This window comes from Bos indicus, chromosome 13 (assembly GCF_029378745.1).
Source record: "Bos indicus isolate NIAB-ARS_2022 breed Sahiwal x Tharparkar chromosome 13, NIAB-ARS_B.indTharparkar_mat_pri_1.0, whole genome shotgun sequence".
Classification (NCBI taxonomy): Eukaryota; Metazoa; Chordata; class Mammalia; order Artiodactyla; family Bovidae; genus Bos; species Bos indicus.
This window is the reverse complement of record NC_091772.1, coordinates 6,895,120-6,913,439: the sequence shown is the minus strand read 5'-3', so window position 1 is coordinate 6,913,439 and position 18,320 is coordinate 6,895,120. Positions and strand designations below refer to the sequence as shown.

The following is an 18,320-nucleotide window of genomic DNA, read 5'->3' as shown; positions in this document are numbered from 1 at the left end:
CTTTGAAACTCCTTTAATCAACTATTGGATCTTCTGGCCTGTTCAGATTAAAAATGTCTTTTTCTCTCTCATGTCTTAGCTCTGTCTTTCTTTTCTTGTGTTTCTGGGGGTTGCAACTTACAGGATCTTAGTTCTTCAACTAGGGGTCGAACCTGGGCCCTCCCAGTTAAAGTGCCAAGTCCTAACTACTGGATTGCCAGGGAATCTTTCCCCTTCCCCCACCTTTAAATTTGTTTTTTCTTCTGCTCAAAGTATTTGCCTAAGTTTTCCCTCTGTTACCTTTTTGCTTTTTTGCTCTCTGTGTTTCCCAGAGGCCTAATGGAAACAGCTAGTGATTCTAGGTTGTCTGTGAGGAGAAAAGGAAAGATATACCGAACAGCAAGAAGAGATAAGAAAGCCTTCCTCAGAGATCAGTGCAAAGAAATAGAGGAAAACAACAGAATGGGAAAGACTAGAGATCTCTTCAAGAAAATTAGATACCAAGGGAATATTTCATGCAAAGATAGGCTCAATAAAGGACAGGAATGATATGGACCTAACAGAAGGAGAAGATATTAAGATGAGGTGGCAAGAATACACAGAAGAACTGTACAAAAAAGATCTTCATGACCCAGATAATCACGATGGTGTGATCACTCACCTAGAGCCAGACATTCTGGAGTGTGAAGTCAAGTGGGCCTTAGGAAGCATCACTATGAACAAAGCTAGTAGAGGTGATGGAATTCCAGTTGAGCTCTTTCAAATCATAAAAGACGATGCTGTGAAAGTGCTGCAGTCAATATGCCAGCAAATTTGGAGAATTCAGCAGTGGCCACAGGACTGGAAAAGGTCAATTTTCACTCAATCCCAAAGAAAGGCAATGCCAAAGAATGCTCAAACTACTGCACAGTTGCACTCATCTCACACACTAGTAAAGTAATGCTCAAAATTTTCCAAGCCAGGCTTCAATAGTATGTGAACTTCCAGATGTTCAAGCTGGTTTTAGAAAAGGCAGAGGAACCAGAGATCAAATTGCCAACATCGCTGGATCATCAAAAAAGTAAGAGAGTTCCAGAAAAAACATCTATTTCTGCTTTATTGACTATGCCAAAGCCTTTGTGTGGAACACAACAAACTGGAAAATTCTTCAAGAGATGAGAATACCAGACCACCTGACCTGCCTCTTGAGAAATCTGTATGCAGGTTGGGAAGCAACAGTTAGAACTGGACATGGAAAAACAGACTGGTTCCAAATAGGAAAAGGAGTACCTCAAGGCTGTAAATTGTCACCCTGCTTATTTAACGTGTATGCAGAGTACATCATGAGAAATGCTGGGCTGGATGAAGCACAAGCTGGAATCAAGATTGCCAGGAGAAATATCAATAACCTCAGATATGCAGATGACACCACCCTTATGGCAGAAAGCAAAGAAGGACTAAAGAGCCTCTTGATGAAAGTGAAAGAGGAGAGTGAAAAAGCTAACTTAAAGCTCAACATTCAAAAAACTAAGATCATGGCATCCAGTCCCATCACTTCATGGCAATAGTTGGGGAAACAGTGGAAACAATGGCAGACTTTATTTTGGGGGGCTCCAAAATTACTGCAGGTGGTGACTGCAGCCATGAAATAAAAAGACGCTTACTCCTTGGAAGAAAAGCTATCACCAACCTAGACAGCATATTAAAAAGCAGAGACATTACTTGGCCAACAAAGGTCTGTCTAGTCAAGTCTATGGTTTTTCCAGTAGTCGTGTATGGATATGAGAGTTGGACTATAAAAAAGGCTGAGTGCTGAAGAATTGATGCTTTTGAACTGTGGTGTTGGAGAAGACTCTTGAGAGCCCCTTGGACTGCAAGGAAATCCAACCAGTCCACCCTAAAGGAAATCAGTCCTCAATATTCATTGAAAGGACTGAGGTTGAAGCTGAAACTCCAATACTTTGGCCAGCTGATGGGAAGAGCTGACTCATTGGAAAAGACCCTGATGCTGGGAAGGATTGAAGGCGAGAAGAGAAGGGGATGATAGAGGATGATATGGTTGGATGGCATCACCGACTCAATGGACAGGAGTTTGAGAAAGCTCCAGGAGTTGGTGATGGACTGGGAGGCCTGGTGTGCGGCGGTCCACGGGGTTTCAAAGAGTCAGACACGACTGAGCGACTGAACTGAACTGAGCTGAGCTGTGCTCTTTAAGTATCAAGAATCTGAGCTGAAAGCCCTTTGTATGTGAGTCACACTTGTTATCTTTAAGCCATCCCCATAAAGCAAGGACGAGTGATGTTTTTAGGTTCTCTCAAGTAGGTTCTTAGTCTTGAATTGGTTTGAATTGAGACTGGAAATACTCCTGAGACTGAAAAGGAGTGATCCAGTCTCTTGCTTGGAGGGTATCAGCGTTCTCGCATCCATGGAGCTTGTCGGTGAAGGGAGCTGGTTGTTTCACATAAGGCCTCCCCTTCAGCCCCTAACTTCAGAGTGGAGCCTCCCTCCTGCCCTGGGCTGAGCCCAGTGACCCGAACCTCCGGTCCCTCTGGTTCAGTCTCTCTAGAGAGTAAATATCCTGCTTCCTCTAGGGCTGGAGAGGAGTAACTTCCTCTCTAGATAGGAATCTGGGACTTGAGATCAAGTGTCAGCAAATTTTCTGTAAAGGGCCAGAGAGTAGAGTTTAGACTTTGTGGGCAACACTTTGGTCTCTACCACAGATTCTTCTCTTCCTCTTCCTTCTTCTCTGTCTCTTAAAAAAGCAAAGCAATCAAATCAAAAAACCCTTTAAATATAAAATAAACATTCTTTGCTTACAGACAGTACAAAAATAGGCTGTAAATTAGACAGGTCATAGTTTACCCACCCTGGTCTGGAAGATCCTTTTGGACACTCTGAACCAACTACCTTTATTTCAGGCGCACCCTGTATTCCTGCCTCCAGAACTTGAAGCCTCCAATTTCTGTTCCTTTTTTGATTTTATGACAAAACTGGGGTGGCTTCTTATAGGTGTCTGCCAACTCCAAACAGCCTTTTTTCCTGCTTCCTCCCCACCTCCACCCCTTGGAAGCTTTCCCAGGTCCGCTAGGTGAGCAACTCCTTGTCTGTCTTCTTTCTCTTTTCTAAAGGTCTGTTTTTCTGTTTTTCCCTCGTCTCTTTCTCTGTCCTTATTGGGCCATGGCTCTTTTTTTCTTTCCCCTTCCCTTTCCCCCAGTTTACTGGGATTTGAGAAAGGAGTGGAGATAAATGCATGTATTTAATCTACTAAGTTTAACCAGAAGCTCCCCCCAAATCCAATTTGGCTGGGTTTTATTTTTATGACTTTCTTTGATAGCACTTGGGTTAATTTTGCATTTGTTCCCCACGTGCTCACTTGCTGTGCCAGATGTTCGAAGAAGATGTCCTTGGGGAGGAAAAAGGAGGGGCTTTAAAACGCAGTGTTGCTGAAATGCTCACAATGGTTCAGTGTGTGAGATCTCCGAAGCACGGCCATTTCTAACCACCAGACTCTCATAATAGAAATACAGTTTCACCCTTATTTGTGTAAACCATCAGGAGCATTTTTAAAAGTTTGTTATAAACTTTGTGGCTTTTTGTTGAAAATTGAATTTAAGGTTGTAAATGGAAGCTTTTGGTGGCATGCCCCTGACAGCAGGGAGAGCCTGGTAAGTGATCCTGAAGAGCTGATCAAAGGGAGCTGCTGAACATTTTTTGCTGTATTTGTGTGTTGGGCCTTTAATCTGGCAGTGTTTCCAATTCCATTCTGAATACGGTCATGCACGCTCCACCCCTGCTCATGTCTCCTTGGCAGCATCTGGCACTGTCTCTGTCTGTTAGGGCTCAAGCCTGCCTTCATGATCCAGCCTGGACAAGATATGAACAACAGCGAGTATCAGAAAATAGGCATCTTTCAAAATCTTACTCATCCCACACATTTGTTCCCATAATCAAATGAAAATTGGGAGTGAAAAGAGTAAAATGAACTGAAAATGACCACTGGTCGTTTGTGCCTAGGCTCACCTTTCCTGGCCAGCGAAGACGGCGTGCTCGGAGGGGTGATTGTCCTCCGGTCCTGCTGGTGTTCTGCAGAGCCTAACTCTTCCCAAAATAAGCAGACACTTCTGGGTAAGTTAAACTTGCACATCATGTGGGTGTCTTTCTCTTTCCTTTTTTTCTGAGACACAGACAGATTTATATCCTTACGTTGATCATTTTAACCTGTGGGTGGGCCTGGATGTTCTATTGGTAGGTATACATATCTCTATTCCACTGACCTCTCTGCCTAGGTTAACGTCTACAAGGTAAATATTCATTTCAGGGTATATGATTATAGCATGTTTTCCAAATGGACTGAGAACCTAACACCTTTACTAAAGCCCAACATTAAGAATATCGGACCATGTATTTATCCCCTGCCTTATGTGACAGAGCATTTGAGTTGACCCATAGCAGTAAACACAGTAACACAGAGAGAAGCTTCTTCCTCTTCTGCTCCCCAAAAGGAATCAGAATCATGTGAAGACCTACTGGCCTAGAAGTTCACCCTGGCTTCATGGCTTATTAGCTGTGATGCCTTCACGCATCAGTCTCACTGTTCTGTGCCACCTCCTCCTCCACATTGGAAGGATGTCCGCCCTGCCTGCTCATAATGCTGTGGTGAGGAAGGGTCCCATGAATATTTTGCAGATTTGCAGATGTCCACCCAGATGTGTGGCTTTGTCTCTGACAAAGTGCACCAGTAGGGATGGAGCCCACCCAGCCCACCCTGCATTTGACAAGGCACAGACTTGTGGGGGAGCCTCTACCCATAGAGGTGCCTTTTCCTAAGTCATTTATCCAGAGCGAGGGGCATTTAAAAAATCCGCGTGAATGTGCCACATAAGCTAGCAGGGGCCCCTATATGTTATTTTTCTTTAATTGACTTTTTAATCGAATTGTATGTTCATTCAGAAAAGTACACAAATCATTATAACTGCAACTGCTTGGAAACTATTACAAACTGAACCCACCCATGTGACCAGCATGTAGATAAAAAGTAGAACTTTAATCCAGAAGCTCCCATATAACCCTTCCCATTCAAAGTTAATAACCATTCAAACTTCTAACACCTTGATTAGTTCTATTTGGTTTTGTATTTTGTATAAATAGGATCATAGAATATGTTTCCTTGGTGTCTGATGTCTTCAGTGAATTTTACGCCTGTTAACTTCATCTGTGTTGTGGTGGTAGCTAGTTCACTCTCATCGCTATACAGTAGTCCATTATGTACGGTAATACTACTCAGTGGTCATCCGTTCTTCTGTAAGTTTTTTATATTTTTTTAATAAGCACTACAAGTCATTCTCACGGCTGTGGTAGTTCAGCTGTTTGTATAAAATTACTTTTATCAAGCATGGTTGACACCTGATCTGTATTGTATGATTGTTGTGAATTGCTGTAGTACAAGTCCCTTCCTATTTTGAAGTTTTATGAGTCTATAAAATAGAAAAATTAGCATTTCTTATGGGGATAAAAATTATTTTTTCTTTAGAAGCCTGAAGAACTTCCATAAAAATCTTTCCTCTCATTTGCCAAAGGTGGGGGGTGGGGAAACACCACACTTTTATAGAAAATGATTCTTTTGCCACCTGATCACCAACTTCATAATTTTTATTGCTATATTTATTTTCTTCCTGTTCCCACCCACTATACTAAGTACCTAGGTTGTTCCTAGCACCCCCCGCCAAAAAAATTTAAACCGAGGCAAATAGTTACTTGCTTCTTTGGTATCCTAATCATTGTTTAAACCTTTGAATATCTTCCACAGTTAGGTAGCAGGGAGTTTGTCTTTAAAATATGCAGAGAGGGACTTCCCTGGTGGTCCAGTGGCTAAGACTCTGAGCTCACAATGCAGGGGGTCCGGGTTCCAGCCCTGGTTGGGGAACTAGATCCCACATGGTGCAACTAAGAGTTGGCATGGCCCAACTAAAGATCCCACATGCTGCACCTAAAGATCCCACATGCTGAAACAAAGATCAGAGATCCAAAGTGCCACAGCTAAGACCTGGCGCAACCAAATAAACACATAAATAAAAGTAAATATTAAAAAACGATCTTTAAAAAAATCAAATAAAATATGCAGAGGATGTTCCTGAGCCTTCCATAAAAACTCAGAAAAAGTCTTTAGTCCTGGGAGGCAGGGTAGGGGACAGTTATTGAAACTGTTTCATAGCCTGCTGCTAGAATGGAGTTTCTGTTTTTCACTGAGCCTGGGCTTTCACCCATTCAAGTCAATCCTGGAAATTGTAAGAGTTTTGTTTGTTTTTTTTCGCTTGTCCTTTCATTATTGGAGTTAAAGGTATATTTAAAGATAAGTCATAGAATTTTGGCTCATGTTAGTTTTTATCACTGAAGTAGTCATTCATACACTGGTTCCTACTCTCCATGTCAAAGAGAAGAATAAAATGTGAAGTGTTGCTTTATGGAATAAGTGAAGTCTTGCCATTTGTTTGTGAAGTTTAAAACCTGGTGAACGTAGGCTCCTATCAGCTTCTACCAGTGATGTGGGTTTTTACATATTTTGCTTTAAGAAACTTACACGTGTTGAGTATGTGGTGAGAAAGTAAATGTGTACAGAAGGATAGAAAGAAGATGTGAAGGTCACCTTCGCTACCCAGTTCCTGGTTGTTCTCGTGGGATTCACCTTCATTCTGTAGAATGTGCTCCTGTTCTGTTTCTCCATTAATCAGTAATGTGTGACTCTCTTAGGGGAAAAAATTAAGGGCAGAGCTCGTACCACTCCCTGTCACCTTTCCTCATGACTTTTGTGAGAACTCTAATCTGAAGTTGTGTATTTAATTTTATTGCAACTTTAATGCACTACTTCCTGACTCATCAGCTTTTATCATCTCTTCCAACCATCCCTCACCCCTTGGACTATGTAAGCTTCTTTCCTCTTCCTCCATGATTCCCAACCCTCACCTCAACCTCTAGCAACCACACCATTGTTGTCATAGTAACATTGCATTCTGTTCTACAGCCATCTTGCTTTCTGCACTCTGATTAGAGTTTGATTCCAAACAGTGACAATTAATAACCAGCATTGGTAGTGTCATGATTATGTAAATATTATTCACTGCAGATCTCAGGAGTAGAAGATTAGACCCATCAGAAAGGAAGTATCTGCCATAATCCCCTGCCTGTAAAAGGAGAATGTTTCAAACATCAAGCTCAAGTGGGTTCTTCAAGGCTTTACCACGTTAATTGCTCCAGATCAGGCCACAACGTAATTTGCTTCATGTTTGGCCCATGACTTCTCATTTATCACTGTATAAAATTCTCATGAAAATATAACTTCATCAACTCATAGCTCCTTAATGTTTGGTAATATCAAGTAACCAGGAAGGCTGAGAAGTCTTTCTTTCCTATACATCCAAACAAAACAAAACAATTCCCCAAATTAAAAAAAAAAAAAACAACACTTAACTGCTGTATGTATCACTTTTTTGTATAATTAAATACAATATACATATACTTTTTTGTATAGTATATATACAATATATTTTTTGTATAATATATATACTTTTTAGTATATTTGTATACTAATTTATATAATTTTTTGAATATAGATTAATCAAAATAATCTCAAACTTCAGCTTTTTCCATATTGACTCTCTTTTCTGAAAATCATTAATAGCTTTTCCATTATACCACAAATGCAGTTTCAGTCAAACCGCATTGCCACTTGATGGAGTTTCCAGGAAGCCATTACCCAGCTACCCCTCTTGACAAATACGTCAATTACAAGAGCCCCAGGCGCTGCTTCAAGGGTGGGATGGCTCAAGAACAGGCCCTTTCAAGGTTTGGCCTTTGTTACTGACTCAGGAATACAGTTGGAGAATCCCAGCTATAGAGTAACTTTCAAAGTCCTCTTGCATGACTTTGTTATGTGTGCTTTGTCCATAAATTGTTTGAGAGAGAGGGAGTTTAATTCCCTCCCCAGTGACTCTCTCCAATGCATAAGAATATGTCAGAATGACAGTCTGTGACTTCCAAGGCAAGATCAGAAAAGGCGTTGTTTACTCACTCCAGGAAAGACCAGCTACCATGTCACAAGGACACTCAAGCAGCACCACGGAAAGGTCCCTGTGGCAAAAAACTGTGACCACCTTCCAACCGCCAGCAAGACACTGGGGCTTCCCGCCAACAGCCTTGGCCCCAGGGCAGCCTGCAGTTGACAGGATCTGGGCAGGTTTCTGGACTGAAATCTCATGTTGTTGTTGTCCCGTTGCTCAGTCGTGTCCAACACTTTGTGACTCCATGGATCACAGCAAGCCAGTCTTCCCTGTCCTTCACCGTCTCCTGGAGTTTGCTCAAACTCATGTCCATTTCGTCAGTGGTGATATCCAGCCATCACATCTTCTGTTGTCCCCTATTCTCCTCTTGCCCTCAATCTTCCCCAGCATCAGCGTCTTTTCATGAAAGATGCTGAAAAAGAACCACCCAGCACAGACACTCCTGAACTCCTAGTCTGCAGAAACTTAGAAAATAAAATGTTTGTCGTTTTAAACCACTACATTTTGGGGTAATTTATGCAGTGATAGATAATAAATCAACCTTTGAAACGCTCTCCCTGCCAAATGGTCCTCTGGTTTGTCTAAAGAACTACAGGGATGAATCAGGTGTTCTGTTGCATCCTTAGGCGGCTCAGGCCTCAGGACTTCCAGTTGCATCAGTGGATCCCACTTCTCTGCTTGGATAAAGGTGATCAATGCCCCCTTACTTTGCATGCCCAAATCCCTCTTTCCCAGACTGTTTCCTAAGCCTCTGCAGCCTCTAGGCTCCCCACCTCTATCCATCTCCCACCTCCATCCTGCCTCCAGACCTCTGTCCCTCTATGACACAGGGAACCTTACCATGGCTCAGAAACACAGAAGCTGACTGTGCTGAAGCAGAGAGGGCAAAAATGAGAACTTGACTGAATTGTGTCTTAGAGAGCCACACCAACTCCAGCATTAGAGAGATGGTGGTCAAAAAAGAACCACAGAAGTATATGTGACTGGTGTACTGCTTGTTTAAGCTTAATGTTGAAATAAGTTTCTGTGTTATATAATAACTTTCTATGTATCCTAAGATAAAGTGAAACCTGTGTCTCTTACTGTTACTCCCGTGCTCCTACTTTTAATTCTTCAGTGAGGACACACACACACTCATACCCACTCCGTCCTCTTTCCCTAGAAGATAGATGGGAAATGGAAAGTAACTTGACAGGGGAAGCCCAGCCTGATCTGCTGCTGGAGCAGCTTTCAGTGTCACCTCCTACTCGCACTCCTTCTCCTCTGCTCGTCTCCACTGACCTGAGTTCTGGCAACTCCAGATTGCTCTGTCTTCTTCCAAGGGTCGTATCTTTCTGCCATTAATTTTCACATGCTGTTATTACCTGTGCTAGGAAACTCCTTCTTTAAGACCCAGCCCAGAGAGGAACCGCCTGGAATCCTTTGGAAGCCCTCTCCCCAGGTGCTTTGTCCCTTCTCTGTATACTTTTTGCAGTGTGTAATCTCCAACCTTTGTAGCAGTCACTGTGACATTCTAGACACGTACTGGAATGCCTGCCGTTCCCACTAGGCCAGCATTTCTTAATCTTTTTTTCTAAATTCAGTTGAGTGGAATTGAGCACAGGTCTTTGAGCCCCAGTGGTTCATGTGGAGGGTACAGGGCTTGGAAATAGCTTAAAGAAGGATCCATTGCATCTGAGACGCCTTCCAGGGCCCAAGAGTGGGCTCTTGTCTAACTCCTGAAATGAATCGTCTGAGGAGACATGCGCTGACAAAGCAAGAGACTTTACTGGGAAAGGGTGCCCGGGTGGAGAGCAGCAGGGTAAGGGAACCCAGAAGAACTGCTTTTGCCATGTGGCTTGCAGTCTCAGGTTTTATGACAATTGAGTTAGTTTCCAGGTTGTCTTTGGCCAGTCGCTCTGACTCAGGGTTCTTCCTGGTTGCAGGTGCATCGCTCAGCTAAGATAGATTCCAGCAAGGAGGGTTCTGGGAGATTGGCAGGACAAATGGACTGGGTCTCCTCTCTCCTCCTCACCTTTCCTGAATTCTTCCGGTTGGTGGTCGCTTGTTAGTTTCATGTTCCTTACCAGTAAGATAAATCCTGCTTGTGGCGACTATCTTGCCTGGCCAGGACAGGAAGTTTAGGTCCGTGTTTCCCCTAACATGAGCATCACACCACCAGACTGTGAGTCATTTGAGGGCAAGTTCAGTTCAGTTCAGTTCAGTTGCTCAGTCATGTCCGACTCTTTGCGACCCCATGAATTGCAGCATGCCAGGCCTCCCTGTCCATCACCAACTCCCGGAGTTCACCCACACTCATGTCCATCGAGTCAGTGATGCCATCCAGCCATCTCATCCTCTGTCGTCCCCTTCTTCTCCTGCCCCCAATCCCTCCCAGCATCAGGGTCTTTGCCAATGAGTCAATGCTTCACATGAGGTGGCCAAAGTATTGGAATTTCAGCTTTAGCATCATTCCTTCCAAAGAAGACCTAGGACTGATCTCCTTCAGAATGGACTGGTTGGATCTCCTTGCAGTCCAAGGGACTCTCAAGAGTCTTCTCCAACATCACAGTTCAAAAGCATCAATTCTTCGGCACTCAGCTTTCTTCACAGTCCAACTCTCATATCCATACATGATCACTGGAAAAACCATAGCCTTGACTAGACGGACCTTTGTTGGAAGAGTAATGTCTCTGCTTCTTAATATGCTATCCAGATTGGTCATAACTTTCCTTCCAAGGAGTAAGCGTCTTTTAATTTCATGGCTGCAGTCACCATCTGCAGTGACTTTGGAGCCCAAAAAAATAAAGTCTGACACTATTTCCACTGTTTCCCCATCTATTTGCCATGAAGTGATGGGACCAGATGCCATGATCTTCATTTTCTTAATGTTGAGCTTTAAGCCAACTTTTTCACTCTCCTCTTTCACTTTCATCAAGAGGCTTTTTAGTTCTTCTTCATTTTCTGCCATAAGGGTGGTGTCATCTGCATATCTGAGGTTATTGATATTTCTCCCGGCAATCTTGATTCCAGCTTGTGCTTCTTCCAGCCCAGCCTTTCTCATGATGTACTCTGCATATACGTTAAATAAGCAGGGTCACAATATACAGCCAATATACAGTACTCCTTTTCCTTTTTGGAACCAATCTCGACCAATCCAAGTCAAGTTCTAACTGTTGCTTCCTGACCTGCATATAGGTTTCTCAAGAGGCAGGTCAGGTGGTCTGCTATTCCCATGTCTTTCAGAATTTTCCACAGTTTATTGTGATCCACACAGTCAAAGGCTTTGGCATAGTCAATAAAGCAGAAATAGATGTTTTTCTGGAACTCTCTTGCTTTTTCCATGATCCAGCACATGTTGGCAATTTGATCTCTGGTTCCATTGCCTTTTCTAAAACCAACTTGAACATCTGGAAGTTCACGGTTCATGTATTACTGAAGCCTGGCTTGGAGAATTTTGAGCATTACTTTACTGGTGTGTGAGATGAGTGCAATTATGCGGTAGTTTGAGCATTCTTTGGCATTGCCTTTCTTTGGGATTGGAACGAAAACTGACCTTTTCCAGTCCTGTGGCCACTGCTGACTTTTCCAAATTTGCTGGCATATTGAGTGCAGCACTTTCACAGCATCATCTTTCAGGATTTGAAATAGCTCAACTGGAATTCCATCACCTCCACTAGCTTTGTTCATAGTGATGCTTTCTAAGGCCCACTTAACTTCACATTTCAGGATGTCTGGCTCTAGGTGGGTGATTACACCATTGTGATTATCTGGGTCATGAAGATCTTTTTTGTACAGTTCTTCTGTGTATTCTTGCCACCTCTTCTTAATATCTTCTGCTTCTGTTAGGTCCATACCATTTCTGTCCTTTATCGAGCCCATCTTTGCATGAAATGTTTCCTTAGTATCTATAATTTTCTTGAAGAGATCTCTAGTCTTTCCCATTCTGTTGTTTTCCTCTATTTCTTTGCATTGATCGCTGAAGAAGGCTTTCTTATCTCTCCTTGCTATTCTTTGGAAATCTGCATTCAGATGCTTATATCTTTCCTTTTCTCCTTTGCTTTTCGCTTCTCTTCTTTTCATAGCTATTTGTAAGGCCTCCCCAGACAGCCATTTTACTTTTTTACATTTCTTTTCCGTGGGGATGATCTTGATCCCTGTCTCCTGTACAGTGTCACAAGGACTGTGTCAAATCCACCTTTGTCCCCACCCTACATTGTAGGCTCCAAGTAACTATTGGAGGAATAAATTTAATGCCACATGGAATTTCTTTACTGATTCTATAGCAGAAATTTTTAAAGAAATTGACCACTCTTCCAGAAAAATGAAATGTCACATAAAATATCCTCCCATGCTCTTAAAAAACAAACAAGATGGGTCGGAAATGTTGGATAATGATGAGTGTCCAGGAACAAGGATATTTGGAGACAGTTTAAACGGATCCCAGAAGACAGCCTTTGCAAACATCCTTGTAAAAGGACAATTTGGATGTGAATGTGTTTGCAACATCCATCCCACCACCTCCCACCCCGCAGATCAGGAGATGCTGGCAAAGCCCAGCCTACAAATCACTGCTTTAACACAAAGCAAATGCTTGTCCCTGGAATGAAACAGCTGAGAATAATTAATTTTCTCTCTGCTTTTAGAGGGAAAAAACCAATATATTTTTACCTGCTAATGTACAATTCCATGTGTTTTCCAGGCCTCTACAGAAGTACTTTATTGAGGCTGCTGTGTATAGTATAATATGGTTTATAATTGTGTAAACAAAGGCATATCAAGCTTTCCAGTGGAAAATACTAATTATTTTCCGTTTTAAGCTTAAGTCAGTACAAGTAATTAGAATATATGCAAATATATAGCGTGAACAACCAATCACACTGTTTGGGCGCATTTTTCCCCTTATAGCCTACCCTCTCCATGCTGATGGGAACCTGGCAGATCCTGTGGAGTTCAGGGGTCTTACCTTAGAGTGGTTAATAGGAAGCAATAGTGTGAAGAGCAGCGTGAAGCAAACTCCTTGTATTTGAGGAAAACCTTAAGCAATTCAGGATAGTAGGCACAAGGGCTGCTGGTAAGTCGCCTCAGTCGTCTCCGACTCTGTGCGACCCCATAGACGGCAGCCCATCAGGCTCCACTGTCCCTGGGATTCTCCAAGCGAGAGCACTGGAGTGGGTTGCCACTTCCTTCTCCAATGCATGAAAGTGAAAAGTGAAAGTGAAGTCTCTCAGTCGTGTCCGACTCTTCGCGTACCCATGGACTGCAGCCTACCAGGCTCCTCTGTCCATGGGATTTTCCAGGCAAGAGTACTGGAGTGGGGTGCCATTGGCACAGGGGCTAGTAGGGGTGAAAAGGCTGCCTGTTCAGCCAGCAGTCTTTCCACCAAGCCTGTCTGTTGGAGTTCCTCTTCCTAAATAGATGGAAGGCCCACAGTTCAGGGTAAGGCTGGTTGTCTGATGAGCACGTGTGATAATTGTTCCTTTCCCATCAAATCACCTTCACCTCACCCAGAGAGTAATAACTTCAGGTTCTCTGCTGTCCCGGAGTATGTTCATGGTGCTGATCATTAAATTTTGTACATATTATTTCTGCTTGACCAGCTACTTTCCCCCCTTGTTTTTCATCTTTATTGTGAAATGTTTTATGTATTTTTAAAAGAAGAATGTAATAACTTTGTAAGTTATAAAGATTATAATAAAATGAACACCTGTGGACCCACCGCCCAGCCTGAGAAACTGCCCATTTACCCTTATCTTTGAAGCCCCCACATGGGCCTGTCTGAACTTTATATAAATGGTGCAGCAGGTGTTTTCTCCTCTGAGAATTTCTGAAGTTTCTTACCTGATTACTTGAAAGGGTAATGAGTTGCTTTATCACTTTAGACTTTGCTCTCTGAAATCAACTGTTCTTCAGCTCCCAATTAGAACTGAAATGTGGCATTCTCTCCCACTTCTTTCCAAAACAGGCCATGTTCTTTATTGAGTACTCTTCTTGTCACTGTTACGAAAACTTGCCATGACTTAAAAAATGTTAGATTGATGCTTCCTGGAACATTAAAAAGATAAAAGGTCATTTTACTGTAAATTAAAATTCCAACTGCCTTTTGCTTTTACTGGCATTAAAATTTTGGTGAGCACATATGAACACACGTACTTCAAAGGACCTTCGTTCTTGGGGCCCGGCAGAGTCACTTGTTTCCATTTCATGGCACATGCCACCACGAGCACTTGTGACCAGGCAGTCTGCTGGGCTCACACGATCATAAAAACAACCCTCAAAAAGAAGGCAAATTAGTTATTAGACCGGTAGTGGGGAAAGAAGTACTTATGGCTGGTTATCTGATGTTAATACCTTGTCTTAAAAATGTAACTAAAACTTTGTTCTGTAAGCAAGTCCAGTATCATGGTTGGAAACTTATTTCTTTTGCACCTCTGCAATGTTTTGGGATTATTTCATCTTCACTGTAGTCATAAGAGATAGACTGGCATTTTGGTTCTTATTTAAGGATCAGATGGAAAGGAGCAAATTAAATAACTTATTCCTAGATGCAAAGTGAATAAAGCAGACATGATATTTAAAAACTTTTCAGCAACTCAGTTGCATTAACCTATGGAGGTAGTGCTCCACAGTTTGTATTTTTCAGATCTGGCTTTCATTTTTAAAGGCCAGATATGTTGACCATCAATAGCTATCATTTGCTTTATCACGTAACTTTTCTACTGTTAAATATTTCTAATTTACTTTAAAAAAATTGGAAATAGACTTATTTTCATCTGTCATTTTCTTCTCCATCATGAGTAGTGTGCTTCTAGCTATAATCTAAACATATAGTGTCTTTCCTTTTGACCACAAAATTTTCCATCTGAAATAAAGAATACAAAGACTTAAGATTTTAGTGACTGTATAATTCTTATTACTTTGGTTCTCCTAAAACTCACAGAAAAACATTTTGAAAGATTTTTATAGTCAGTTTTTATCCGCTCACAGGGTAATAGAGATCACCTTTAGCATGAAATAAAGCCTAAAAAAATATTTGTTGAATGAATGAAATCATGTTTCAGTATATCTTGTTTCACCAAATGCTTTCCTTTTCAGCAGAGAACTTCCAAGTTCCAGCCTTTGGCCCCTTATTTCTGGTAGTTTCTAATACAATAAAATGATAAAACAGAAAGAGAATTGAATAATATCCTTCAGGGCTTGTTTTACTCTTTGACCCACATCCTTCTCTTCCTCTTTCAGTCAACATCTTTCTTTAGTCTTGAACAAATGGAGTGAGCCTTGAAAAGAGGGAGGAATTATTTTCTTGGCTTGGCGTAGAGGGAGTTCTATAGAACTCCAGCCCCATAGTTCCCAAGACAGTTGAGTGGTGAAAGGTTTTCAAGGAAGCAAGCCAACTCAAGGCTACTTCATGGTAATCATGGGACATGCATTTTATGAATCTTAAGGATTCCGTGTCAGGACAGGAAAGCATCCTTGAATGAACTCCCTACTGGGTTATAAAGAACCTCACTACCTGGGGGGAAATCTATAGAGATAAGATGAGATTATTCTATTTACAGTTCCTCTTCCTTCCCATTTTAAAAAATGAGTTTATCTTTATTCAATGAGGAGTAACTTAAACACTGTGCAAAATGTCCTAGGGTGAGTCATTTGACCTAAGGCTAAGGAGCGGCAGCTGACTTGGCAACTGCCCAGCCCAAGACGGTTCTGATTTTAGAGTTCTGTTTCCTCTGCAAGAAAGTCTGGGATATGCAGCCAGGCAGAGGGGTTCTAAATGGGTGTGGGAGCCAGTGCAGCTGGGGGTTGTTAACAACAATTGGAGAACAACTTAAAAAAAAAAAAAAAAAGTAGCTGAGGGCTTCTTTCTGGTCAGAAAAGAATCTGTTTGAATAGAAAAAACTTGCTCGCAACCCTGGTAAGGAAACTTTGTTTTACTTAAACAGGATGCCATGTGAATCATTTTGAAAGAGAAAGAGGTATCCTAGGGGGAGCATCATTTAAGGGGTGGTTTCTATTCCTTGTATTAACCAGGGAAGGTGCTGACTTAACTGTCACTAAAAGGCAGGTCTGCACCGGGGCTGAAGGCTGTCTCAGGCAGTGGAGGGCCCTAAGCTCTAGGCCAGCTGCTCTTGGACATTATACCGCAGGTGAATTCATCTGTTCCAATACATTCAGAACAACTTTTCAGACAGTCTGGCCTCTGAGATTATGTACAAATCCATTCCAGCTGTCCCCAGAAGGCCATTAGCTTGTCTTCCTCAAGGAGCACATGAACGGAACGTCCGCACCTCATCCATTCCCCAGCACTGGAACAGGATCCGCAGTGTTGACCTTTTTTCACGTCGTGCTGTTTTGCTGGAATGTGTTTACAGTCATTTGGTGGAGAAGAATCCTACTGAATCCCTGTGTCCATCTTTCATAGCTTAAACCCATTCAGAAAGGTAGCTTGGCTTTAGGTGTTCTTAGCGTTTTCTGATGAAGGTCTTTTCATCACCTAGGCATTTCCAGTAGTTTTTGGATGTGAAGAGCTGACTCACTGGATAGGACCCTGATGCTGGGAAAGATTGGGGGCAGGAGGAGAAGGGGGCGATAGAGGACGAGATGGTTGGATGACGTCACTGACTCAATGGACATGAGTTTGAGCAAACTCTGGGAAATACTGAAGGACAGGAAATCCTGGCATGCTGAAGTTCATGGAGTTGCAAAGAGTCAGATGTGGCTGAGTGACTGAACAACACCATCCCTTGGGCTTTGGCCTTCTTAAACACAAAAGCTTTTTTCAAATCAGTAGTTGAGGTGTGAAACTGTCACGCTAGTGTATGTTCCTCGGTTCTTTGTCTTGTCACAACAAAGATTTGGAGCAACGGACATTAAAGCCCTCGGCACATCACAGCTCTCAGGTCTTGGACAAACCATGTTATAGCTCTTAGGCAAATCAGTGTTACAGCTCTATTTTATTTAGGAGATAGCAGGAGAGAGAGAGGGAGAGAGAAAGAGCGCGCACACACGCGGGAGAGAAAGCGCTTTGGCTCCTCCTTTTATGTTTTTTCCCTCCACCTGGGCCTGCCCTATGTAAATTGGGCTTAGCTAGGAGTGCTGTTTGTTCTACCTGCAGTCTTCGCTCTGGTCCTTGGACCTTCCTTTGACCTCCCTTTGACCTCCCTTTGTTCTATTTTCACGGGCTTTTCCCTTCCTTGCCTTTATCCACTGCCATTTTGGACTCCTTTTCCCTAGTCTACCTGCGTAATAAAACCACAGGAGCATGATCCTTACCACGAGGCCAGAGGTTTCTTTAAACGGAAATCAGCTTGAGCTTGACCAAAAATGCTGTTTCAGACAACACATTCTCAGGCTCAGACGTGCCACTACAGGCCGCTCATCAACCCTGCATGTTCCTGGAGTTTGTGGTCCCCTACATGTAATAATTACACATGGAAAACTCCTGGTACTTGGATAAAGCATCTGCCCAATTAATTGTATTATTATTAGAATAATTTGTAATGCTATTACCATAAAATGCAATTTTTTAGTGTAGAAGACGTTTTAGTCCCTAAAATCCAGAAATACGTTATAGATTTCTTGGTGTCACCAGTGGTAAGAAATACAGCTCCTTTACTGAGTAGGACTTACATCTTTGCTTTTCTTCGATGTAATTGAGTTTGTTACAATACTGCTTCGGTCTTAGGTTTTGGTCTTCTGGCTGCAAGGCAAGTGGGATCTCATTTCCCTGACCAGGGATCGAACCTGCACCCTCCACACTGGAAGGCAGGGTGGCAGCTGCTGGACGTGTGGTGAAAAGTAGGTTGCCCCCCTCCGCTTCCTGAATCACCAGTTGCCTCTCTCGTGATAACCACTGTTGCTGGTTCCTCAGATGTTCTTCCAGAGAGATCCCATGTGTTTACAAACATGAGTCATCCATGGTGCCCTTTTATTTTCTTTCACAGAAATGAGCAGTATCATTTTTTTTCCATCTTTCTTCACCTTGTCTTTTGTTTTAGATAAACTGTATATTTTGTAGATTAGTGTTTTTTCCCCAAACTGTAGCATGTCACATTAATGAGGTCTAATTTAGTGAGTCAAGAGCAGAATCTTTTCACTGTAGCACACAGAATATAAGGAGCCCACAGAATATAAAGAGCCCATGTATTCAGTGACAATGTAGGGGGCTTTTTTGTTTTGCTTTGGTTTTACTGTGGTTCCTGGCAAAACGTTTGAAAAAACACTTAGTGTGGATGGTTCCATATCATCCCCATAGACCTTTCTCTTTTTTAATTACTGCATAGTTTTCCACTGAATAGGGTACCATAGTTGTTCATATATGCTCCCACC

The 18,320-nt window shown here is 42.3% G+C and overlaps 1 protein-coding gene across 7 annotated transcripts in view; it reads left to right on the top strand.

The window, feature by feature from the left end:
- The window catches only part of TASP1 (taspase 1), a 318,545-nt gene that overhangs the window by 211,157 nt on the left and 89,068 nt on the right, over positions 1–18,320 (top strand). For all 7 annotated transcript variants that reach the window (XM_070800705.1, XM_070800706.1, XM_070800702.1 and 4 more), the window contains one exon: positions 3,973–4,083. In XM_070800705.1, coding sequence (XP_070656806.1) covers positions 3,973–4,083 — 111 coding nt within the window. The remainder of the gene's footprint in view (positions 1–3,972; positions 4,084–18,320) is intronic.